The following is a 26,973-nucleotide window of genomic DNA, read 5'->3' on the forward strand; positions in this document are numbered from 1 at the left end:
TTCATTTAGTTTGTCCCTGACTATACATTGAAAGTACAGATGTTCTAAGATATCACTAAAAACTTTGTCATAATGTAAAACATTATTTAAAGACCTTTTAATAGATCCAATATTTATCCTTGTAACAGTCTTATTTCTCAACTAATTTATTTATAATTTATTAAACATGATACATTTTAAAAAAAGGATGTAAAATGCAGCAAAATTAAACACTAATGACTGATGATGTTGAACAGCGTCAATGATCAATCCATGTAGCATCATAGGTCTGAACACAAATAAACAAAACAAAGCAAAAAAAGTTTTGAATTAATACAGTAATAATATATATACTTTGCTTATCTCTCTGGGTTTCTGTTTGTCTATATTCAATAAAATTTGGAACGCCCTTTCATTAAGACTTTAATGCATCGATTGTTGATGCTGAATGTGGGGTTTCAATAATTTGAATATTTTTTTTTGAATTTAGGTTTTCTTTTAAAAAAATAGATCAGGAGGGGAATTGAAAATAAGATTAAACCAATAATCTGATAAAAATCAAATGCTCAAAATAACTATAGACTAAGACCAAACAAACTGTACCAAAATAAAGAAAACTGTTAAGATATGATTAAAAACAGCCCAATTAAATGAAAGCAATTGTTCAGTGTACAATGAGAACCAGAACATTTTAAAGTTTGAATTTACCACATTCATTAGTCCAATGAACATGAGACACATCAATTGTGAGCGGGGAAAAAATCATCATTATTAGAGTACTTTCTAAAAACCCTTTCATCAGAGACCAACATGACCATCTCATCAGAGACCTGTATCTTTTTATCAGATTCTCCCAAGGATTTTTATTGGAGATCTTACACTTCTCACTGGAGCCCACCAAAGCTTTTCATCTAAGACCTCAGATTTTCATGAGAGACCACTATCTTTTTGTTTAAAACCCCCAATTTTTGCTGCAAATCCTAAATATGGAAACTCTACCCAGATTTTCATGGAAGACCCAAGATTTTTATCAGAGATCCCAAACTTTTCAATGGAGACCCAATGAAGTTTTGCNAATTTCCATTTAAAAATTGTGGTGACTTTATTGAAAATCTTGGGTTTCCCAATACAAATCTAGGGTCTCCAATGAAAACACAGTGGTCTCTGATAAAAGTCTTGAGGTCTCTGGTCATGGTCATGGAGTTATCAAATGAAATGGGGTATCTGATAATAGTCTAATAATTAGAGATGGGTGTGTTCAGTTTATTTCATTTTCATTTTTTCATTTCATCTCTACCAATGATGATCATTTTTTCCCAGTCTCATCAATTGTGTAGGCTAAACAGACTCATTTCCAATACAAAAAAAGGGATTCTGTAAGTTACAAGTAGAACTATTAACTTTTTAACAACATCATAGACACTTTTCTTGCTATAATGTTGTTTTCCTATTTAATAGTTTTCTGGTTCTCACTGTACACTGGCATATTTCTCATAATAGGTTAATTTTCAAGCTAATTTTCATGTCTTACTAAATTTTTAGTGTGAACAATAGTGCATAAGCATGCAGTGTAACTGAAAAAAAAAATTTGGTTTGCCTGATATGATATTGAGGTGTTTGATTTAGGCAAAGCCAGATACTTCTGATGAATCATATGAATATTTGTATCATTATATTTGACCTAAAAAAAATTGCTAGTTTGTCTACTGTAAATGATTGGAAAAAATAACATGTTTAAATTTTTATGCAAACTAAATTCTTACAAAAGCCCCAGAGAAGAAAGCTGGACCTGTACGCCAGGGTACACTGTTTGGGTTATTCTGTACAAAAGAATGATCATAAAATAGGGAAGATTCATGTACATCTGTCAACAGAAGTTAGAAGTTGGTGTGATTATTGTTTTAAAATAAAATTAAATAGGAGTGACACTTTATTAGACTTGATTAATTAATTACCTTAGCATTGTTTAGATTTAATAAAATTGATATTCAGATCACTTACAGAATTTTGCTTGGTTATTCTAATTAATGGTTTTAGTTTAGATAAATCATGAAATATTATTAATTAATTTTCAACTGATGGTCACATTAATTCAGACCATGTTTAACTAAAGGTCATGGAAAAAGTGAGTCTATATAATTTGTTGTGCTGTATTTTATAGATACTAGAAATTCAAGGCAATTTGTGCCCTTCTTTCTAGGCTTTTAATAAGGTGCTTTGCGCACATCTTCTATTTAAATTGTGAACATGTTCTTTTTGTTTACATTTTAAAACAAAGAAGAACAAATTTTTGCGGATGTAAAAAAAAAAAATTTGCGGATTTTCAAAAATCTAAATTTTTTTACAAAATTAAAAATCTTTAAAACACATTTTTTAAAAATGTTCATCATTCATAAACCTTCCCTGTGGTCGCGTGATGTCCCACAAAAAATTTGGGCTTGATCAGTTTAGCCGTTTTGATGTTTATTGGATACAAACAAACAGACAAACAGACAAGCCAAATTTATATATAGATTTCACCTGAGACTAACTGTCGATGTTTGTCTTTGAATGTATTAGTAACAAAGGCGTTCTAGGGGGGGCCATGGAGGTAAGGCCCCCCTGTAAGGGGCCCAAGAAACATCTTACTCCTCCATACAAAATGTTGAACAATGTTGACAGTTCTAATTGTTTCCTACATATACTTCGATGTTGAACCTCCTCTCAATTGTTGTGATCTGATCAGTCAAAGATAAACCTTACTTTATCTTTCAGACGTAAATAAGCCCATGGTCAATTAAGTAACAAGGTGAGATTATAACCCTCATATTAAATAGAACATGAGTAAATACAAGTATACAGTAATACTAATCACATAATTATTACAGGTTTTGCCTAAAGAGCTGAGGATGCCTGATCTCTGGGTTGAAATCCTGGGACCCCACTGATGAGATGAGATGATTCCTTGTCTGATAGAGGAGAGAGAGATCTTTAGCCAATGTATCCAGAACTCCCTCAACATGCTGGAGCAGATCAGCTCGGAGTGTATCCCTCTGTCTGATAGCATTGCTCAGGATTCTCCAATCCAGGAGCATTACATCCGTGATATCACACACAGAGTCTATACTCTGAAGTGGATTAGATGGAGACTCATAGTCCAGGAGAAAGAAGTATTTGTCTTCAGAGCTGAGGTTGGTCTCCTCACAGGGACTCACATCCCCCGTACTTGGGTATGAGTTGCTGTAAACCGCATCCATCCATATATCGTACAGCAGGACCAGTAGACAGATCAATATCAAGGTTATGCAGGCAGGGGCAGGGGTACTAGTGTATCAGGCTGCAGGGTCCTCAGTCAGCTCCTCAAAGTAGCGTGGATGGATGGCGATGGGAGGGTTGATGGAGTTGTAGATCGGGTAGAAGATGGCGGCATCAGGGTTTATCTGGTAGTACGCTACAGGGAACCTCTTGATGTGTTAACCTTCTGAAGATCTCCGTAGTACTGTTGAGGTGGAGGGATCCGAGAAGCACGGGTATCCTGTCTCCAGTAGCATCATCAGGCCAGGGGGGAGTCGGCACCTCTCAATCTAAATATGTATTGAGGGACTGTTCCCAGATTATATCAATCTCCTAGATATGGATTTAATCTTGTTAATCTCAGAATACTTCACAATCTCATAAAATCAAAGTTGGACAATGGATCAATTTTTGGTAAAATATCTCTCAGTGCTTTCTTTTTTGAAGGACTTTAGTAAAATGCCTTGACAGATATAAAGTACATGCAGGGTTGTTAATCATTTTTAAAAACGTTTGAAAAACTATTGTTTTTGTTTATTTTTTAAGTTAAGATAAAAGATTTTTTCCATACAAGTTTGCCCATCCATCATGTTTGTCCCAAACTTCAAATATTTCCCCCAAAATATCCTGTTGGTAAGGTTAATTTTTTCATGGTTAAGTATAATTAGCATTTTTCTTGCCCCCTCCCCCCCCCACCATAAATATTAAGGGGGGCAAAAATTTTTTTTTTAACTACTTCATGTGGTGCCATGTGAGAAGTTAAAATGAACAATAGTTCAAACTTACTTTCTTGCTTGTTAAAACTAGGTTTATATTCATTTGAACTATTATCACAATGTAGATCAAATGAGCCCCACCCTAACCGGTGCTATGGAAACGCCTCAACACGGAAACGTCTCAACACGGAAATGCCTCAAAAAAAAGCGGAAACCCCTCAAAAACCGGTTTTTTTGAGACGTTTCCGCAATTTCTGCAAGAAAAACGGAAATCCCTCAAAACCCAGTTTTTGAGGGGTTTCCTCTTTATTTTGAGGACGCCTCAAAAAAAAGAGGAAACGCCTCAACAAAATAAAGTTTTAAAACTTTTTTCAAAAAACGGAAACGCCTCAAAAAAAAGCGGAAACGCCTCAAAAAAAAGAGGAAACGCCTCAACAAAATAAAGTTTTAAAAGTTTTTTCAAAAAACGGAAACGCCTAAAAAAAAAACGGAAACGCCTCAAAAAAAAAGAGGAAACACCTCAACTTTAAATATTAGGAAACGCCTCAAAAATATTCGGAAATCCCTCAACATTTTCCAGTTTTGAGGGATTTCCCAAAAAAAAACGGAAATTCCTCAAAACCGGTTTTTGAGGCATTTCCGCGTTGAGACGTTTCCGTGTTGAGGCGTTTCCATAGCACCCCCTAACCAGGCTCAGCGTGAAATTTTAAGTTTTAATAAACATTTTTTTCAAAAAGTTGGTTATTCATAAATGGTCATTTGAAAAGCAATAGTTATTAATTACGATCATTTTTCAAAATGATCGTTTTTGTAAAAATTGTTGTTTTGTTAATGATCGTTAACAACGACCCTTTTTTAACGATTCTTAACAACAACCCTTTGTTAACAATCATTAATGACGACCCTTTATTAGCGATCGTTAACGACAACCCTTCCTTAACAATCTTTAACGATGACCCTTTCTTAACGATCCTTAATGACTACTCTTCCTTAACAATTGTTAACAACGACCCTTTGTCAACGGTTGTTAATGAAGAGAGGAAACAGACCTGCAGGGCATCTGTACTTATCATTGAGTAGCTATTAACTTAATATCAAGAAGTTTTAGCTCCCCCACAAATTTTTAACTTTATGTAAGACAACATTCAATAAAGTTGCATGTAATTCTTTTTTCAAAAACTATTATTTTTCCAAAAACAATCGCTTTTATAAAGTTCGTTGTTAACGATCATTAATGACAACCCTTTGTCAACAATGGTTAACAATAACCCTTCGTTAACAATTGTTAACATAATTTTCAATAGAAATAATTTTTCAAAAAGGATTATTTTTTCAAAAGTAATCGTTTAAAAAAACAATTGTATAAATACCGGCCACAAATTGTCTTCTAAAGCGAACGTTTTTCGTTTTCTAAAAGTTCAAAATGAGTGCGTCATTTTTAAAATCGATCGTTTTTTTCTTCCCAAAACGAAATGTTCAATTTTGAAAACAATTGAAAACGAAACAAAAAACCATTGTTTAATGATCGTTTTCAAAAACGATTAACAACCCTAAATATGTGTCACATCTTGATATTAATTTAAAACAAAAATAAAATTTGTTATGGCATTTTTTAGTACCCTAACTATTTATGTTATCGGTCTATTGTTTTTCAAATTCCTGGCCTTGAAAAATTGGGCTTTAAACATGCATTTTAAGCAATATATATACTCTGTGACCTTTTCCTAGAGGGGGAGGGGGCGTGATGCGTCCCCCTTCCAGGCCATTTTACATAGATTATGACCCACCAGCTAGCCTTTTAAAAATTGTTCAAATTAAGATCAAAGTAGTTCAGATAAGCAAAAATATAGTTCTAAAATGAACAAAAAAAGTTCAAATGAATTTGTTTAAATGAACAAAAAATAGTTTAAATAAATTTGAAAATAAATCTAATGAAACAGTTTTAATGAACAAAAAAATAGTCAAAAGAAACAGAATTATTTCGAAATATAGCAATAGTAGACTTTGATTACATAAACATTTGAAATATTTAGCCCAACAAAAAAGTATAAAATAGCAAATGTGGACAATCTACATTGAATGGGTTAAAATGGTGTCTAAAGTTACCTCACAGGACTTTAAATCAGTACCTCTAATTTACTGTGAAATTTTAGTCTTGCACACATAATCTAGACTGGACAAACACCAGGCTCGAATATATTTAGAAGACGACATTCTATAAGTCCAGTGAAGCCAAGAGGATACATATTTGTAAATTAAGATACATTAGTACCCCTTGCAATACAAATTTGTGTCATTTTATAACGTAAATGTTTACAAAATTCTGTTTTGTTTACTTTTACCATCAGTATAGTTGTACTATAAGTACATTTAACATGCAATTAGTTTCTTGTTATTCTTTGTGACTAATATATATAATAGGCTTTTAGGGCGCTTCGCGCCAATCTTCTATTTTAATTGTGAACATGTTCTCTTTGTGTACATTGTAAAACAAAACAAAAAAAGTTCGCGGATTTAAACAAAAATTTTTGTGGATTTTCAAAATTTGAAAAAATTTAATGAAAATATCGAATTTTGATGGAGGCAAATTTTTTAATTTTGTTCATTCATAAACCTTCCCTAGGGCCATGTGAGGTCCCACACAAAAGTTGGGTCCAATCGGTTCAACCGTATTGACAGCTATTAGATACAAACAGTAAGATAAAATTATTATTTTTTATTTATTAGAATCAACAAAATCTATAATTTATTTAATGTTTCCATTATGATTGGTAAGGAAATTGTGATATTAAAAATCTTCAGTACAACAAAAACTACTTAATGTGTATATTTGGCCTTTTTTGTTTTCATATTATCTAATATATAAAATATAGGAACTCTTCAGTTCAAAAATCTAAGGGCATTTAAATTGTTATAATTTATAAACTATAACTAAATTTTGTTCTAAAATATTTGTTATTTATTTATATTCTCTGAATCAATTATTTTTATTTTCTTAAAAGTGGCTCTTAATAAAAATGGTTTCCCCACCTCGCATAGTTTAACTGTAATGCTTACCCCACCTCGCAGGAATAATAAAGAAAATCAATGTGTAAATGTTGTCGACATATATTTCTGATATTCTCTCGGCCTAGTGTTTGTTCTGTCTGGATGATGTGTGCACAGTTTAAACTTCTATGAAACTTTGTTGTACTTCTGATTGTTCTTGATCAGAGTGAACAGTCCCTTGAATACAACTGGATACCAGGGATCAGTACAACCCAAGCCGTAGCATTAGACACAAGTTTCCTGCACACTACCGCTCTGGGTCCTGTGCTACTTACAGCGAACAAATAGTATACAGAGGGAACCTTTCTGGACGAGCTACACCAGGAGAAGATGAACCGGGTTTCTATGATTGTGCCAAACCCCGCCTACATTGAAGAAGTTGAGCTGGATGAAGATGAGGTTGATCCAGCGGACCTCACTCCTCTTATCAGTGGGGACACTCCTATTGTCACTGTCCCAGCCTCGGAGGATGAAGGTGTAACTGAGGATGTTATAGAGGATAGTGATGAGGGTGAGGAGATGGAGGAACTTGATAAGGAAGTTGAGGAACTCCGTAAGGAGGTGATAGACTTCCTGCACCCAGTCCTGGGGGCACATGCTCCCAACAGCCCCCTGTAGTCCCTCGTATTGAAGTATGGGACACAGGTAGAGCTTGGGAACTTGAATACATACTGCACCCTGATCCGAGTATAGATGAGATCAGTAGCAGGCTGTTCAAACAGGTGGTAGACCTGCTCAGAATCATACATGAGCGGTTCAGCCAGCAAACCTGAAATAAAAGAGATATAGAACTGATTGACGGACTGAAAGCTATATCAGTCATGCACTTACTTGGTAGATTTACTGAGAAGGTGCTCAATAGTCAAGCTAGGAAACCTTATAAGTTAAAGGGATCAAGGCTGGCAATTATGTCATCAGTTTATCTTTATCTAATATGATGTATGCATTTATGATTATGTAAATAAATGTATTGAAATTGTAGAAAATATGTTTATTACTTTGGGTGTTAATTATTGCATGAGCAAATAATTATATAAAGGTTTACTCTGCATGATAGAGATAGCCTGAAGTATAATATTGCCAGGTTGCAAAGATAAAAACATTGCATGAGGGTTAGGTCCGAGTGATGGAAATAACCCGATCTGCAAAGTTGTCAGGTTGCAAAGATAATTGATCTAATACAAGTAGAAGTGTGATCTTATCAAAGTTTGCTAATTTAAGTTCGCCAATTTACTGCACATTTTTAGTAGTAAGAGAATACAACAACTTACAAGCCAAGCAAATATTTGAACCAGTTTGGAGAATTTAATAATTATATTGGCTTGCAGTTGTTTCTAACAAATACAGGGCTTTGGAGAATAGAAAAAGTAAAAAATAATGAACATTCTCCTTTTTTATATTCCACCGTAAAGCTTTCATCACAAACTCTAGAAACTTGGATCCCTGAAATAAACAGCCAAAAATTAAAGAATAGAATTCAGAGTAAAATTTTAAAAACATTTTTAATTATTTTGAATAAAAGTTCAAAGGTTTAATTCTTTTAATGATGAAGTATGACAGACACACTTGCAGTTTTAGTAAATTTTTTGCATGCTGTTTTATTTAAAAGACATATTAATAATTACTTTCCAGAAGTAATTTGTAAAAACCCCTTTGGACAAAAATGTTCTGGATTTTGCTATTATTTAAAGTCTGCTGGTGTAAGTTTAAACTGCATGCTACTAATATCATGGTTTCACTCAAAAAATGTTGATTTTTTTAAAATGATAAGAAATACAAGAACTTGTTATCGCTCAAATTTGCAAAACTATTTGTCTCTAGAAAAAATATTATGGTCACCTTTGGAAATCCAAATACAGAATTCTGAATATTATTCCACCCTGTTAACAAAAAATAAAATGAATATCTTTCAAAAAAGAAAATTTTCCTGGAAACTGTGATTATTATTGGTAAATCTGCAAATAAATTTAGAGGGTACTTATCATTATTAAATGTGGTTTCAAAATTCGCTGAAATTTCAAAAGACTGATAACACTAATTTTCACAAATTCTACATCAAATAGAATTAAGGAAACATCATATTGAATGTTTTATTCATAATGAAGACTCTTTAACCCGAAACAAGTTTAATATTGTTCTCAAGGTTTCTCTGATAGATAAAATATGTTTGTCAAACTTTTTTGATTTTGTTAAACAAATTTTATTTGAATTTCACGAAAATCTTGAAATATTTTCAGTAACAAATAAAGCATTTCTGATGAAAATTAAAAATTTTTGCAAATGAGAGTTATAAAAAATTTGGCTAATCAAAAGTGATTTATAAAAAATTTGGGAACTATATCAATTGAAATCAGTTAATCTTAACATACTTGAATTTTGAAATGTAAAAAATTGAAATGTCTGCAGGATTAAGAAAAGTGTATGTTAAACAAATTTTTTTAGTACAGGGTTACATACAATAAGGTTGAGACTTTAATGACAACCTAAAACTCTAATATTTATTTAAAAAAGGTAGATAATAATAAAATAAAAGTCTCACCATCATAATTTTGTGAAACGAAACTGTATGTCAGCAGACTGAAGAAAGGTTTTAAACTAAAAATCCAGAATTAATGAATCCTAACATCTGAATTATCAGTATATCATTCCATTGAATTTTGAACAGTGGTTAGAAATCCATAATTTAGTGAATTTAAAAAAGCTCTACATTTTTGTGCATTGAGTCTTTTCATTATAGCAGTAAAATTAGTAAAAATCAAATCCTGCTTCCCTTAGGGTTCAGTCTTTGTTCTCACTCCCTTTAAAGTTGTATTTCTAATTCACAATTGTACCCTTTAAAAAACCTTCATCTTTAATAAAATGATTTTAAGGTATAGTTTTGAAACTTAGCTTGTCATACAATACAGACTAGGAACAGTTACATGTGCCCCAGAAAATAAGATTTTGTATTAAAAAACTATTTTAAAATTCAGCCAATATTATTTTGTTAATTTTAGATAAAATTAGGATTTAAAACAAAAAAAAATACCTAATTGAATCAGTATCAAAATATACACCTCCATTTCTGTACACTATCTGGATTAGTACAGAAAACATTAGCTTGAAATGTAAAAAAAAATTTGCCTTAGTCTAAGATATATTTTCAATGCTTCGATGATCACACATTTATATTTTTTATTTTCTATATTTTTTATTGATAATGTAAAAAATGTTTGAAAAACCTTAAAAAGGCAAAAATTGACGTCAATGAAGGTATTTAACATACCATTGTAGAACTATTATTGTTTAAAAGACTAATTCTTATAAAATGCTTTGATGTTGAAGCTTCTATGATGAATATGGTATTCGGAAGCAGTTTAAGCAAGTTTAAATAAGGATTTGTTAACCCTAAACAATTAATTTACTCTGTTGCAAGGTCATCTTTGACCAAGATTTTTTCCGGCAGCCAAACCAAACATTTTCAACTCAGACAAATATGTAAACAACTACATGTGCATTGCTCTTGCTTCAAATTTAGTTAAAAACCATTAAAACTTGTGATTTATTTATTTTTGCAACCAATTGTCATTTTATTTCAGAAGATGAAAATGTTGTTTTAGCACTGTTCAATAACCTGATTTTTCCGAATTACCCAGAAATAGTAAGCTCATTTTTCACAATAATAAAACTAATTACCCCAAACATTATATTCATACTCTACAAATCATTTTTAATCATGTGTATTTTCAGGATCAAAATATATAGATTCATATTATTATTGTCTTATGGGTCAGAAAGAGGATTAGAAGGATATTCTGTGAATTATTGATTGTTCCAGAACTCTAGTTGACCAGGACCATTGTTTGGAAAATATGTACCCTCTTGATTTCCAGGAAAATTGACTGCAATAGTTCTCATGGTTGAGAAAATGTTGTAACATTGTTTTTGTTTTTGTAGAAAGGGTCTTAAGGCCCTGTAGGTGTTTCAGAAACATCAAAACTAATCCGACATATTTTAACACTTCATGCTACAATTCAAAACGTTTAAATTTGAAAAGCCTTTAAAATGGATTTAAAAACATTGGTCACATCTTAATATTTGCCTTAAATTATAATATTTGATTCTTAAACTCACCAGCACAAGCATGATTTAAATTGTGCACACTCTTGAAAAATCTATCCTTATTTTACCAAAACCTTCTTTAAACGAAAAGCTAGTCACAAGCTAATATTGGTTTTAAAATATATATATCTAGTTAAGTTAATAAGCTAGGCCTTGTGACACTGATAAGTCCATTTAGTCTTTAAAAATTTAGGCACAATCCCATAGCTGTTTGGATCTATGTGACGCCTTAACCAATTAAAACATTTAGTTAAAGGAGTAGGCCTTTAAAAGTTGGATGAAAGTGACATAAATCTTATCTTATATGGGCAAGCTAATATTGGACAAAATAAATGGAAATAACATTAAAAATTTACCTCATATCGAAGAATATCAGATTTACCGCCTATATTTTCCTCCTGGTTAAGCAAATCCTTCACGCTATAATCTTTTATCTCTCTAAATATTGGATATGAAAAAATAATAATAAAAAAGATAAAAGACTTTCAATACAAAATCATTAGCGACAGTTTAAATGAAAAGTTTGACAATGATGTCATCCTTTCTGTTTTTTAGAGGTTATGACTAATAACTTTTTGACCAATTTAATTTCATCATCTATGTGATTATTAGAAAACAATGGCCTAAGTTTACATGACGTTGTTTCAAAGCAATTAGTTTTACTAGACACTTATTAAATCACTAATTTAGTGACATGAAATTGGTTCTTCTTGCTTTTCAATAATTCATTAAGAAATTTTTTTTTTTTTAAATTGACTTGGGGAAAATTACAGATTATTGGGAGTGAAAAAATGAATTAATAGAAAAAAGAAATGACTACTTAGGTAAAAGTATCAAATAGAAATGTAATTCTAATAATTAAATACCCCTGAAAAACACGCTTAGTCCTTCTCATCTTCCTTCTTTAGATGTATTTTATTCATTTTTTAAATTAACTATTTATCTACTATTATCAGGTGTGGATCAAATACCTGTCTATGTCTTCTAAATTGACTCCCGTCAAATTTTTTCTCAAATCATTTGTTATTATTTGTGTCCAGAGATGAACCTAAATATAGTGGATCTTTCTAGAAATTAAAAAGACAGTTTGCGTAATCCCCAATTTCCAGATTCATTACTGTACCCTTGAAACTATCATCTGACCATTAATGTGGAATATACTGTTGTTTTCTAGGTTGTCACATTGTCACATTTCTAGAAACCTTAATTGAAAATAATAACATTGATTTCCAATTAATACTTGATCAGACAAATCAAATAAAATTAGACTTCTAAGAATGTCATACCTCCACAATTCAAATTCAACATGACTGTCAAAAATTAAGTCTGGTGGGGGGGGGGTCGTCCCACATCCCCCCCCCCTCCCTTTGAAAAAGACCAAAGAATAGGTATATGGTTGAAATGCATGATCATAGCTCAAATTTTTAAGGCCAGCTCATTGAAAAAAAATTTGACTTTAATAATTTGGGTGCTAGGTAGGGTTGAAAATAATGCCAAAAAAATGTCAGAAAAATGAAAAAAATATTTTTTTTATTTTAAACAAATATCAAAGTGTGGCAAATGTTTCTACATCCATTTTCAAGGGCTTTTCAAAAATATAGTTTTATCTTTAATCATAAAAATGTTCCAGCCTATTTTAACAAAAAATTTTACACAGACCAGACTTTTTAACACCTTTACCCTATGCATAAATTTTAATTTTTTTTTACAAAAGGTATTTTTTAATATCTAAATATTCATTTTAGTAAAGCTTATCGTTTGCATACATACTAATTTATAGTTAGGTTTTGTTACATTCATCATTACAATAGCTATATATCTATAATGATGCGGAATAATTCTATTTGAGTGTTAAAAATCTTCTGCACTCCGCGGCCAAAAATGCGTTTAAATCTTCAATTTTTTTATGTTGTTTGTTTCTCTGCTCCCTTTCCCTTTACGCGGATGACTGACGAGTCCTCTTGGAATTGGATACAGATTTTTTCTGGGACATTAGTATAGACTGGGGAGTTTCCTGGGACTTCACCAGGGAAGTTGGAGTATCTTGGGACCTCATGGCAAAAATGCTAGTCTCCTGGGTTCTCACAACGGAAGTGGTAGTACTCTCTCGGGACCTTACAACTTAAGTGGGAGTCTCTTGGATCACGGAAGTGGGCATCGCTTGGGACATCACCACAGAACTGGGAGTCATCTGGGAGATCACCATGGAACTGGGAGTCAACTGGGACATCACCACGGAACTGGGAGTCAACTGACATCGGGATATTTTAGGGGGTATGGGGGATGACTGGTTTTTGTCACAATACTCCTATATAAATGCATTTGTCTTGTGTTTCATGGTGCGAATTTCAGATATTTATCCTTGAATGGATCCTGTAAACCCGCAATTGTGAACCATACCCCATAATTTACTCTGTTGTAAGGTTGTCTCTGACAAGTTGTACCTCCGTTGAACCCTCCGTCCACTTTCCAAACCAAACATTTTCCAAGGTCCCGCATAAATATAAACAAAAGCCTCATGGAGCTAATAAAACGCAAAGTGCATTAAAAGAACCAATTTAAACATAATTTCAGTGAATCATTTACGAATAAACAGTGAAATTACTTTAACCAAATAATTATTTATTTCAGAAAGATTAAATTGCTTTAGACTTCAATTCAAACAACTATTCCCGTGTCATACTATTTCAGATCGTAAGTTCCTTATGTTTAATTCACAACAATACATTTAAACCTTTATTTGCCGATTCACAACAGTACCTTTAAAACTTTATTGCTGATTTACAACAGGACCTTTAAGCCTTTGTTCAATTCTCAATGATACATATTTCTTTAACCAATTGTTCGTTTACAACAATATTCATGTATTCAATTACACCCAACTATTTTAATATTTATTAACAATCATTATTTATATGCATGTACGCCAATAACAAATTGTATTTTGTAGGAAACTTTGTTACTGAAATATACTTTTATCATCAAGAAGTTCTCATCTATGTATTGAGTATGGGAGTTGTTTGATCCAGCCTATTCGCCTTTGGATTTGTCATCCCTTGAGAAGCTTACTTAGGAAACATATACCCTGCTCTGACCGAAGTTTCCGCTATCTCAAGTTGGATTTCCTTAGCTCCATTATTCGCCTTTGGACTTGTCATCCCTTGAGAAGCTTACTTAGGAAACATATACCCTGCTCTGACCGAAGTTTCTGCTATCTCAAGTTGGATTTCCTTAGCTCCATTATTCGCCTCTGGACTTTTCATCCCTTGAGAAGCTTACTTAGGAAACATACATCCGGCTCTAACCGAAGTTTCCGCTATCTTGAGATGCATTTCCTTAGCTCCATTTCCGCCAATTTTGAGTCATATTCCTATTGATCAGTTCACAGCAATATATTTAGATGTCATCTTTGTTACAGAGAGCGATTTTGGAAGAAAATCACATATTTTACAGCAAAAGCACAAGAAAGCACAGCGGTTTTGGGTTGATTTCAAAATATGAATAGCTTCTAACAGCCACAAAGAAAAGATTTAAGGGTGCCAGTAGCACACCAAACCCTTGATTTTGTCAAAGAGGCATGTTGTAATATCCTATTTTAATAATTTTCAATGAAATAGTGGACAAACTTCTGAACTAAGACAGAACATTAAAACAACAATATATCTGGGGGTTAATAATTTTCCTTCATCACATTACATACTAAATTTCACCTGATAATCTGGATTAACTTTGACAAAAGTAAGAATATTTTTCTGATACTTCTCTGGAATATGTTTACCCATCCAAATGAAATGCAGTTTTCTAAATATTAATAAAATTTAAACAAAAATTCTAAAAATTGGTGTATTAATTATATTTTCAATTCAAATATTTTTAATTACTTTTTTATAAATCTCCCTTGAGAGACTGTAAGCGTTATTTCAAGTGACCCTCCATTTGAAGAGTGATTTGTCTTAGCCTTAACAGTACCCTTCAAACCTATAGCTTTGACTGGATTTCAAGAGTACTATTGCAAATTGAACATTGCCATCTTTACATTGGGAGTCAATTGAAATTGTGCTTAATATCCCTTTAATATTTTTGTGAAATTAAATGAAATTTTAAAATATAACAAACTTTTTAATAAAATATTTTGTGTTACAGTTAACGGACTTTTAAAAAAAAAGATTTTACTTTGGAACTGTGTAAGATGTTTCTGGTTCTATAGGTAGATCCACTGTTATAGCCTGTGTGTTTCTCCTATAATTAATAACTCAAACTTTTTTTGTAATATTAAATAGGGCTGGGCACATTCCATCTTTTTGTAGCCATTTTGGTACAGTTAGTTCCAACAGTTAAAAAAGAAAAATCTTAGGTAGCTATTAATTTCAAAGGTAAGAACTTAAGCCCTTTTTTATGGTTAAAGCTACAGATCTAAAAACTACAGGGTGAGTAAAAAAAAGTGCTTTTGCGGCACCTGGTGCAAAATTGTACTTCTTTTTGCAACTCTCCTGTAAGTTTTTTTGGTACTCCAATGGCCCAAAAAAAAATACGCAAATCTTTTTCTCTCTCAAAATCTAAAATTTGTTAAAGATTGAATCAAAGAATCACAGAAAATTTGTCATTTTGCTAAGGATTCTAATTCATATTTTGCTTTATCTGTGTAACAGTTGGGAAAAAAAGTTATTTGCGGTTTTATTTTCAAAAATGTAAAATTGTAATAAGAACATTCACAATTTCTAGTAATGGCCTAATTTTTAAGGAAAAGTTATTTAAATTCTATAGTTCCTTTCTTCTTATTATATTCTTAACCCTATTCCCGCTGGGGGGGGGGGGTCAATTTGACCCCCCCCTGTAGTTTTTTTTACATAACTCAAAAATTATTGGTCTGAGGCTGTTGAAATTTTCTGACTTTTCTTACATACCCAAAGCCCTCCCTTTAGGCCTAAAACCGGGCTTTAATACTAACTGCCTGAGTCCTCAGGCACACTGCCTGAATGACTGCTTTTGCCTGTAGCAAACTAAATCTTTGTTTTGACCCACTTTCACTTGTCAGATTTTGATAAAATTTAGCTTTTTGGAAAGCCTATGACATAAGAAAATGGATTGCACAAGTTTTGCGAAAAAAAAATTGCAAATTTTTTGCAAAAAACCTGTCAAAGGAAATTTGCACATTTTTAGTTTTTCTTGATTAAAAATCAGGTTATTTAAAATTTTGCATATTTGAAATGGCATGGTCAAGGGCTTTTCAAAAATGTATAATTTGTCATTTTTTGGACATTTTTTTTTTGCAAACATTTTTACTATAAAACTGGATTTTGCGATAAAAAATTCAATTTTTGCAAATTTGCAAATTTTTTTCAAATTGACCCCCCCCCAGCGTATCCTGGTTTTCAAGTACCCCAGCGGGGATAGGGTTAAGTATTTATGCTGTTCAGTTGAAACCTTAAGAACCATTGAAAAACAATTTTTCTGTAAAAATTATACCAGAACTGAAAATTACAACTTTCTAATTACAATTTTGCAAAGTTTTTGAGGTTTTGTGCTTCAATCTTTTGAAAATTTTAGATTTGGATAGAAACAATTTACTTACAATTTTTTGTTTTTCTGAACATCGATTTTGAGAGAAAAAAAGGTTTACGGATTTTTTTTGGACAATTGAAGTACCCAAAAAACTAACAAATCAAAAAAATATTGAAAAAACACTAATTAGGAGAGTTGGACAAAAAAAGTATAGTTTTGCACCAGATGCTGCAAATCACATTTTCTTTATTTACTCTTGAAAAATGGATGTAGAAACAAGTGTCACACTTTGATATTTGTTTTATACAAAAAGAAATATTTTTTACATTTTTTGGAGCTTTTTTTGGCATTTTTTTAACCCTCCCACCCAAAACTATTAAGAGTATTAATCTGATTTGTTCAATGAGCTGGCCTTGAAAAATTGGGCTATGAACATGCATTTCATACCTATTCTTTAAGCTTTTTCTAGTCTATTTAAGTCAATGCATATATTCAGACCCACCCAGCCCTTATAGGGTTAAATGTGTTAAAACATTTCAGAATAATGAATATTTAGTTAGAATATGCGGATATGATGTTACAGACATTTCTAACAAGTTTAACTGAACATCAGATATGTATTCAAATTTTGCAAAAACAAAATATTCTCATATTCTAACAAAATATTCTCCTATTCTAACAAAATGTTCTCTATTCTAACAAAATATTCTCATATTATAACAAAATGGTCTCATATTCTGACAAAATGTTCACCATTTCAAAATTGATACATTGAAAACATGCCTACAAACAAACCATTAAACGAAAACAGAATTTACCTTAATCCTTTTTGTACCAAAAATTCCCATTAAACATAGAAAACATTGTGCTTACATATATTTATCTATTATTAGGGATTTTAATGTTTTCATTTTTTTTAAAACAGTTGTTTTGTTATGAAAACAACAAAGAAAAATTGGAAACAAAATGATCGTTATTAAAAAACTTGTCGTTTTGTTAATAATTGTTAACAACGACCCTGACTGAGGGACAAACTCTGAGACTGAGGTAGCCCAGCCTCCTCTTTGGGGAGATAAAGAGAAGTCTTGGCATGTTGGAGATATTAGAGATCCTCTGGGTAACCTCTCAGAAACTTCCCAGACTACAGCTGATGAAATCCTTGTTCTTGCATATGATCAAGTCAGGGATCTGCTCCACAACTTGATCAAATTTCAGCCTGCTAGAAAGAGGAGGAAAGCTACCTTATTGAAGCGTTGAACAACTTGTTGTTTATTGAAGTAAATTTGTAAAAGATTGTTACATAAAATCAAAGAAAGGGTCTCCAGATATCCTCTTTGTGTTGATTATGATCCAATCATCATGAGGATTAGATGATTACAACTATAACAGTAATTAAAAGATGTATGAAATTATATATAGATTCTTAACAATATATATATGCTTTGTTTTGCTTTTCAATCCTTTTCAAATACAATTGTTTTGTTTTTCTGAAAAAAAGATCAGTTTAAAAAACAATATCTAATTCTGTCAAAAAAATCATGAAAGGATGTAAGCCTAGCCAAGAGGATGGTTTTTTTGGACGAACTGCGTATATAATCAGTGAGGGGAGAATAAATACCCTGTTATCTTATGTTTGCCTATTCTTAAGTTTAATTTGCTATTTATAGCACCAAGCCAAGCCAAATTTACCAACAGCATCACATGTTAGGGAAGGGGTAGGTTCATTGATCTGAACCTGGAAAATGGGGGCAGGTGGCTATGCTAGGGGCAGTTGAGTATGATCTCTGAACGAGCACAGTGCTGTGGAGTGGTTCGTAATCATGATGTTCTCTCTAATCACTATATATTGCTATAGACTGTTTGATTATGTTTTTAATATCATTAATAAAGTTATCATCTTGTGTTAATTGTGTTATATTTTGATATCGTGAAGCAAACAAGTAATATGAGTATTTATTGAAATTAAGTCTGTATTATTTTAATGTTTCACTTACCCTCCTATTGTAGTTTTAGGATCTTTCTGAGTTATTGATAAGTTAGTTAATTCTACTCTGGGATCTGCAAATATCAAAAGATTAAATCAAAACCAATTTGAAAGGGTTTAAAAGTGTACTTTTAAGTAACCCTCCATGGAAAGATGAAAATGCCCAATTTACAATGGTACACTTGAAACTTTAATCTGATCAAGTGTGAATTAGATTTATATTTTTATTTGAACCTGTTTTATTTGATTTGCAGTTTCCCAGCAAAACATGCACATTTATTTTTTGCTTATAAGAAGCTATGAAGAAAAAATTAGAAGAATTAACTTGTTTCATCAGGAAAACGACAATATCTTCCACATTATCAGATGAGAGCCATTGTAAATTGGGCATTGTCATCTTTCCATGTTTACTAAATTATGCTTCAGTCTCTTTAACCCTTTTAAATGTCTGAGAAATTCACTTAAATGTTTAACTTCACTAAAACACTATGAGGGGAAAGCCAAACCATTTGTTTGTATTATTTCAAACTTACTAAAACCATTCTGAACTTACAAACTGAAGGTTAGGCATATAATTTTTTTTTCATATTTAAAATTATAATAAGTTACAAAAGGTTTGAACCAAAATTTATTTCAGTTTTGCAGAATTTGATGGAATTGTGTGGAATTACATGGAATTTGGCAGAATTCATGGGCAAGTAAAACTCAATTTCACTAAAGCTTTAAAGAAATCTGCATTTGAGTTCCTGAATGATTAATAAAATCTATATATGAGGTGTTAACTGTTAATGTAAATGAAAATAAATTTCTGAATAATTGAAAACATGTGAGTGCATTAAACAGTTCATTGTTCTGAACAAAAACATATGTGTCACTCATATTGATTACCTTTTTGAGTGAACAAAAAAAGTTCATTTCTTGAAGATGGCCAAACACAGTAAAAACTAAAATTTCGAAATTAGCCTAAAGTTTAGTCAGTCTTCTTATTAAATTTACTTCACATTAAGACAATAAATTTATTTCTTTTTCGGCTCTTTATATATCACATAAAAAGATATTTTAATGTTATCTATTTATTTTTTTGCAAAATAATTTTGTGACCTCAAGCCTTTTCTTCTTTTTTTTTGTTTGCCCAGTTTTAGTTGCATATTAGAAATTCGAATTTTTTAGGTCTCTACATTATTAGCTTTTAAATAAGAGGAGCTAGAATAGATTTTAAGTTGGTAGATAAAAAAGTGTGATTCAATAAATCTAATGTTTCATCAAAAGAGCATTTTTCTTTGTTTTAGCCTATTATATTTGCTGTATCACCAGATTATATTTGGTTGTTTAATTCAATAAACTAGGACATTTCATGGAAAACATAAAAATTCGTAAAAAATATTCTACCCACATATAAAGTTTTTCTTTTTATATATTGTTCATACTTTTTATAAGGATTTCATATATACTATCTGACTATGAAATGCATAACTTTTTTGGTCAAAATGTTACAGGTCCTTTTTGACCACCCTTTTTCAACATATGATATTTAAAGTACACAATTTAACCAATTAAACATATTTATGGGTTTACTGATAAATAAATAAGGTATTAAATCAATGTGTAGGGCCAATAAATAACAGAAGACACTTTTTTAATACATTTAGTTTTTCTAAAAAAATTAAATTTTAACAAGATCGAACTTTTATCATTCATTTTTTTGGTGGCTTCGCAAATTATTTCCCAGGTTTTCTTAATATTTGATTGGTTGTCAGTAAGTTTATTTTCAAAATACATTTTTTTGCTTAGTCTCAGTAACTAGTTATAAAAGTTTTTAACCTTTTAAAATTCATTCTGTTCTCAAATGACGGATTTATATTCATTTTGTTAGAAAATTGAAGTTTTGTTTTCCTAGAAGCTAGTAAATCTTGAGTGATCCATAGTTCAATTTTGTGAAAGTTCTTGTTAAATTTAAAGTTTAAAACTGGAAAAAAACAATATATATAAATCGTTAAAAGTACTACTGAATAGATCAAAGCTTTTTTAAGCATTACTTTCTCCTGTAACATCACTCCAAGACAAGGCTTTAAGGGCATTTTTGAAATTATTGATACTTTGTGCTGAGAAATCACATTTATGAATAGTTTTTTGATGCAAATTAGCCTTGTTTTCAGTGAAAATATGGAAAATAGGAAAATGATCACTAATCCTTGAAGTTAAAATGCCACTTGGATAACAATCATAGGTTGCATTTGTCCATAAGTGGTCAATTACTGTAGCAGAACTACGGGTCACTCTAGTTGGTTTTGTAATAATCTGAATAAATCCTTGGCTAAACATGTTATTTGAATAAGTAATAGTATTAGTATTTAGATAAGTATTTTGATGGTGCGTTGAGATTCCTCCATTTCTTTTTTTAATTTCTCACAATGCTGAGCATATTTCACTGTTTGGTTAGATTCTCTAATTTCATGATTCTTGTTTACGATGCGATCAACTGTACCAAAATCTTCAAAAACTAGATGGCTTAGGAAAACAACAATCTGGTAGAGTGCCTTAAAAGCTTTATGGTTTGGGGTTGGAGAGTTTTCATCTGATACTATTGGTGCATGTCCTTTCATAATATTTACTACCTTTTCGTAAACTTTGCATTGTGATTCGGATCCGTGTTCAGGTAGGGTCTGTTCGGTAATTTCGGGACCTAATCGCATTGATTCCCCTAAAGGGCTTACTTTTTTACCCTCTTTCTCAAGTGAGCGTTGTTTACTGTTTTCATCAGGTTAGGCATTACTGTTAGTAGGTAGTTCAATTACTTTCCTAGATGCAGGTGTGTTTAAATTGTGAACATTTTCTTTTAGTATAAATTGTAAAATAAAAACACACAAAAAAGTTTGGGTTTGAGGGGTCTGTCCTATTGAATGTAGTACTGGATTTAGATTTTATCTATTTTTAACAAAATATATTTATTTAGTATCATTTCAGGGTTAGGTTGGGTTAGGACAATTTCTGGGCCCAACGCTGCGGCTAAGGACAGGCTAGGGGGCCATGTGCTGTGACCAGGACAGCCCTTTAATTTTAACAATTTTCAACAAAATTAGTATATGTTTAGGGTTAGATTAGTTTATGACAATTTCTTGTCCAAGCACTGTGGCTAGGACAGGCTAGGGGTCCAAACACTGTGGCTAGGACAGGCTAGGGGTCCAATCACTGTGGCTAGGACATGCTAGGGGGCCAAGTGCCACATCCAGGACAGGCTAGGGGGCTGGGGGATGCAACCACATGAGCAATTATATCCATATGAGATTTTGCAGACGTTATAAAAAAATTGTTGATTTTCATAATTTTTAGATATCAAATGCTGTTAGAGGCAAATTTATTTGAAATTTGATCATCAAGAAATCTTCCTGGGGTCAGTCAAGATCCCGAACAAAATTTGTGGGCCATCAGTTTAGCCATTCTGACGTTAATTGGATGCAAAAAGACAAACAGAGAGACAGATAGACAGACACACAAAGTATATATAGATAGATGAAATTCTAAGAATATAACTTTTATAACTCATGTTGCTTTTTTCTTCACTTCTGAACTGAACAATTGTTGAATTAATCATGATAAATTGTTTGAAAAGTAACTGACTAAACTTGTTGTGTAGACTGTAAATAGGCTGGGGCATGGGACTAGGTAGCCAAGCTGGTTTTATAGGACTGCAGGGGTATTCATGATTTGTTTTAAATTCAGAAAAAAATATTTTTTTATTATTTTAGAATAAATCATGTTTAATTTTAAATAGATTATTATTTGATATAAAAATCTCCCCTGCATTACGCACAGGGGAGGGGAGAAGGATAGGGGAGAGGGGGATTGGTAAGGGGTAAGAGATGGGGGTTAAGGATATAGAAATAATTCAGGTATGCCCCCTCCCCTCTTGCTTGCTAACTGCATATGTGACTCTTTCAATTATTTCTTCTACCCCCCCCCCTCCCAAACCCCAAAAAATCTGGGATTATCGATGTTATGGACAAAGTTTTTTTGATTTTTTTTATTTTTTAATATTTTAGACTTTAAAAAAATTGTGATCTTAAACAATTTAAAATTATTTTTGGAACAAAGAAAAAGGTTATGTTGTTAGATAAGTTTTGTAGTTTGATAAGTTTTTTGATGATAAGATATGTTTTGATATGTTTTGTGGTGATAAGTTTTGTGGTGATAGGTTTAGTGACGATATGTTTTGAATGGGCTCCAACATCTTGATTTGCTGTGTGCCATCATGCATCAGATTGCAAAATAGAGTTCAACCTTTTACTGAGAATTTGGTCTGCAGAATAATGCAAAAGCGGAATAGTGCAATTTTATGCAAAATGAAGTTTAGGAAAATTTGCTCTTTCTTCTGCAAAAGTTGTGCAATAGTTCTGTGAATGGAAACCCTAAGTACATGCTGCCAAATTATAACCTTAGAACTTCTGTTATCTATTCAAAACTGTAATTAATAGGCTTACATAGTGATAGGCAAATTGAAACAGCTTGTAACCTCCCCCCCTATCCCCCGGGCCCTAGATATACCCTGCCCCCCCCCCCATAAAAAACTAGATCTGGCTGATTTTAACTAAATATATACTTAACAAGCCAAGAAATATATTATTCCTGAAACAGCTAAGACATCAGGGAGGAAAAGGAGAGGAAAGGAGAGAAGAGGGGGAGAAAACAATTTTTGCATAGAAAGGGGAGATGTTAAAAAATTTCAGATCTGGTTCAAGACAATCCATGAATTAGCTAGATAGTTAAGAAGATAAACAAAGAGATTCTTCACCTCCTTTTCTTAGGACACTCCCCCCCAATAAACCTAAACTCACACTTGTGGGAAAATAGGATATATCCAATAGACATTGTTTCAGTCTGTTTTTAGATTGTTTTCTGTATCCAGTGTCTGTAAATATGATCATATTAACCCTCTCTCTGCTGGGGTACTTGAAAACCAGGATATGCTGGGGGGGGGGGGTCAAATTGACCCCCCCTCTCTAAATCCCATGTTTGATGTCCAAATATGACAAATGATACATCATTGGAAAGCTCTTGTGCTCTACTTTTAGAATCTGCATAAAAATTTGCAAATTTGCAAAAATTGAATTTTTTATCGCAAAATGTTTGCAAAAAAAAATTTGTCCAAAAAATGAAAAATTATACATTTTTGAAAAGCCCTTGACCATGCCATTTCAAATATGCAAAAATTTTTGCAAGATTTTAAATAACCTGATTTTTAATCAAGAAAAACTAAAAATGTGCAAATTTCCTTTGAGAGGTTGTTTGCAAAAAATTTGCAATTTTTTTCGCATGACTATTGCAATTCGTTAGCTTTCTAAAAAGCTAAATTTTATTAAAATCTGACAAGTGAAAGTGGGTCAAAACAAAGATTTTGTGCTACAGGAAAAAGCAGTCATTCAGACAGTGTGCCTGAGGACTCAGGCAGTTAGTATTAAAGCCCGGTTTAAGGCCTGAAGGGAGGGCTTTGGGTATGTAGGAAAAGTCAGAAAATTTCAACAGCCTCAGACCAATTCTTTTTGAGTTTTGTAAAAAAACTACAAGGGGGGGGTCAAATTGACCCCCCCCCCCAGCAGGAATAGGGTTAGAGAAAAGAATGGCTAAATTTCATGTTCATGTTTAGGGGTAAGCTGAATTTGCATCTTACCAAACAGATACAACAACAGCTACCACCAGTCTAGTAGAACACTTTTTCTTGATCTGATTCATCTTATTCTAAAACTTTATACGGCTTTGGCAATAAACAGGTTTTCAGTAGTAAACTTGACCAATGACTTAGATTTTCAAAACTGTTAGATAATGTGTATACAACTTGGCCATTAACCCTAAAAAGGATGATGGGGGGGGGGGGTGGTTTTTTGCAGTACCACTCTCATTTTATTTCTATCTCAAATTATCAATCATTATTTTGAAATAAACATTTTACAAGTCACAAACTTACACAATATTGGATCTTACTTTGGTTTTTTTCGGGATACTTGCTAGGACAGGTGTGTGTCTTGGCTTTCTGGTTAAAATAAACACACATGTTTACAAACAGAGTTGGAATCAAAGCATTCTAAACATGGTTCATGTTCCAATTTTATTTGATATGTTACACATTTCACATTACACATTAATTTGTATCATTACAATTCACAGGCTATAAACTTCAGAGTGCTCAATCAAAGCATGCCAAGCAAATTCAAAGTTTCATGAGCATTTTAATGATTAGCTTTTTAGTGTTCAATCAGGAAAAAGCTTAGATCCATATCATCCATATTGCCATATAACTAGAATTGACAAGTTTTAATGTATATTAGGTATGGGAATTTATTTGTGGCACATTAGATTCCAAGTTTTGAGAAGGGAACTTTGGTTTAGTTTCAAGCACTTTGACAGCAATTTGGCAATTAACTCCCTAATGGTTAACTCCCTAAAATCCCAATTAGGTAAGATAATTGTTAAATCTGACTTTTCAAAAAGAAATAAATGGCTTGTTAAAAATGCATACTGAGTGAATGTTTAATAGTTTAATGGCATACAAGAATTTGTAATACTTTTATTTCTATAGTTATTTGAAAAATGTGATTCAGTCCAGACATTGAACAATTTTTGCCTAGTAAAATCTAAGTTCCAACTAAAAATTAGTTTAAACATAAAATTATTTTGATGTTAGAACAGGTGCAGCCTACAGGGAACACATACATTTTTTTGTGATAGGTGGGAGAGTGGGGGGATTAGAAGAATAAAATTTGACCTGAGATTATGTCACTCTAATAGTTGTATTATAAACAACCCTTTTTAACATTTACCAAAGGTTAAAAATGTATAACAATTATAGATTTACAGATCCATTTCTAATATGGTTACATGCTTTCATCTGATACTAATTATTATACAAAATATTGAGGATGATAATTATACTTTGTTAATTATGTATTTTTCAAATTACTACACAGATGCAAAACCTTCTTGTTTGCATGTATTTCATCTCATAATAATTGTTGTACTAAAATTTTAGAGATTGTAATTAAGCTTTGATAAATACATAATTACATATTTCTCATAATATTACACAGATGCAAAATCTTCTTGTGTGCACATATTTCTTTTTATAATAATTGTTGTACTAAAATTTAACTTAAATTTAATTTAAGTTAAATGTTCAGAAAAACAAAAAATTGTAAGTAAATTGTTTCTATCCAAATCTAAAATTTTCAAAAGCTTAAAGCAAAATTGTAATTAGAAAGTTGCAATTTTCAGTTCTGGAATAATTTTTACAGAAAAATTGTTTTTCAATGGTTCTTAAGGTTTCAACTGAACGGCATAAATTCAATACTTTAGAATATAATAAGAAGAAAGGAACTGAGAATTTAATCAACACAATAATCAACACAAAGAGGATATCTGGAGACCCTTTCTTTGATTTTTTGTAACAATCTTTTCCAAATTTACTTCCACAACCAACAACCAACCAACCAATAAGGTAGCTTTCCTCCTCTTTCTAGCAGGCTGAAATTTGATCAAGTTGTGGAGCAAGGATTTCATCAGCTGTAGTCTTGGAAGTTTCTGAGAGGTTACCAAAGAGGATCTCTAATATCTCCAACACGCCAGGACATCTCTTTATCTCCCCAAAGAGGAGGCTGGGCTACCTCAGTCTCAGAGTTTGTCCCTCAGTCAGGGTCGTTGATAACAATAACGATCATTTTGTTTTCAATTTTTCTTTGTTGTTTTCATAACAAAACAACTGTTTTAAAAAAAATGAAAACATTAACCTCCCTAATTATTGAAAAATATAAGTAAGCACAATGTTTTCTATGTTTAATGGAAATTTTTGGTACAAAAAGGATTAAGGTAAATTCTGTTTCCGTTTAATGGTTTGTTTGTAGGCATGTTTTCAATGTATCAATTTTGAAATGGTGAACATTTTGTCAGAATATGAGACCATTTTGTTATAATATGAGAATATTTTGTTAGAATAGAGAACATTTTGTTAGAATAGGAGAATATTTTGTTAGAATGTGAGAATATTTTGTTTTTGCAAAATTTGAATACATATCTGATGTTCAGTTAAATTTGTTAGAAATGTCTGTAACATCATATCCGCATATTCTAACTAAATATTCATTTTTCTGAAATGTTTTTACGCATTTAACCCTATAAGGGCTGGGTGGGTCTGAATATATGCATTGACTTAAATAGACTAGAAAAAGCTTAAAGAATAGGTATGAAATGCATGTTCATAGCCCAATTTTTCAAGGCCAGCTCATTGAACAAATCAGATTAATACTTTTAATAGTTTTTTCAATATTTTTTTTAATTTGTTAATTTTTTGGGTACTTCAATTGTCCCAAAAAAATCCGTAAACCT

General features: G+C 31.8%; 1 protein-coding gene across 1 annotated transcript; it reads right to left on the bottom strand.

Moving 5' to 3' along the window:
* Window positions 1–130: 130 nt before the first annotated feature.
* LOC111711769 (inositol phosphoceramide mannosyltransferase 3) lies at window positions 131–24,364 on the bottom strand. The gene is made up of 14 exons (XM_023486205.1): window positions 24,269–24,364; window positions 19,492–19,547; window positions 18,614–18,677; window positions 15,291–15,356; window positions 14,828–14,918; window positions 12,089–12,165; window positions 11,474–11,555; window positions 10,045–10,091; window positions 9,556–9,611; window positions 8,856–8,896; window positions 8,406–8,459; window positions 1,743–1,799; window positions 1,577–1,660; window positions 131–268 (listed from the first exon to the last, which is right to left on the bottom strand). The coding sequence occupies exons 1-14, from the start codon at window positions 24,328–24,330 to the stop codon at window positions 239–241; spliced, it is 867 nt and encodes a 288-aa protein (XP_023341973.1). The 5' UTR covers window positions 24,331–24,364; the 3' UTR covers window positions 131–238.
* Window positions 24,365–26,973: the final 2,609 nt, after the last annotated feature.

Source organism: Eurytemora carolleeae, unplaced genomic scaffold, assembly GCF_000591075.1.
Source record: "Eurytemora carolleeae unplaced genomic scaffold, Eaff_2.0 scaffold1204, whole genome shotgun sequence".
NCBI classification, from domain to species: Eukaryota; Metazoa; Arthropoda; class Copepoda; order Calanoida; family Temoridae; genus Eurytemora; species Eurytemora carolleeae.

What these genes read in the sequence shown, in the direction of transcription:
- LOC111711769 (XM_023486205.1), bottom strand. Translation starts at nt 24,330, where the DNA reads ATGAATCAGATCAAGAAAAAGTGTTCTACTAGACTGGTGGTAGCTGTT. An exon ending in CCTAAAACTACAATAGGAGG is followed by an intron (nt 15,357 to 18,613) that starts GTAAGTGAAACA and finishes TATTAATTATAG; the next exon opens with GAGAAACACACAGGCTATAA. An exon ending in CTTTCTTCTCTGGGGCTTTT is followed by an intron (nt 1,661 to 1,742) that starts GTAAGAATTTAG and finishes AATTTTTTTTAG; the next exon opens with GTCAAATATAATGATACAAA.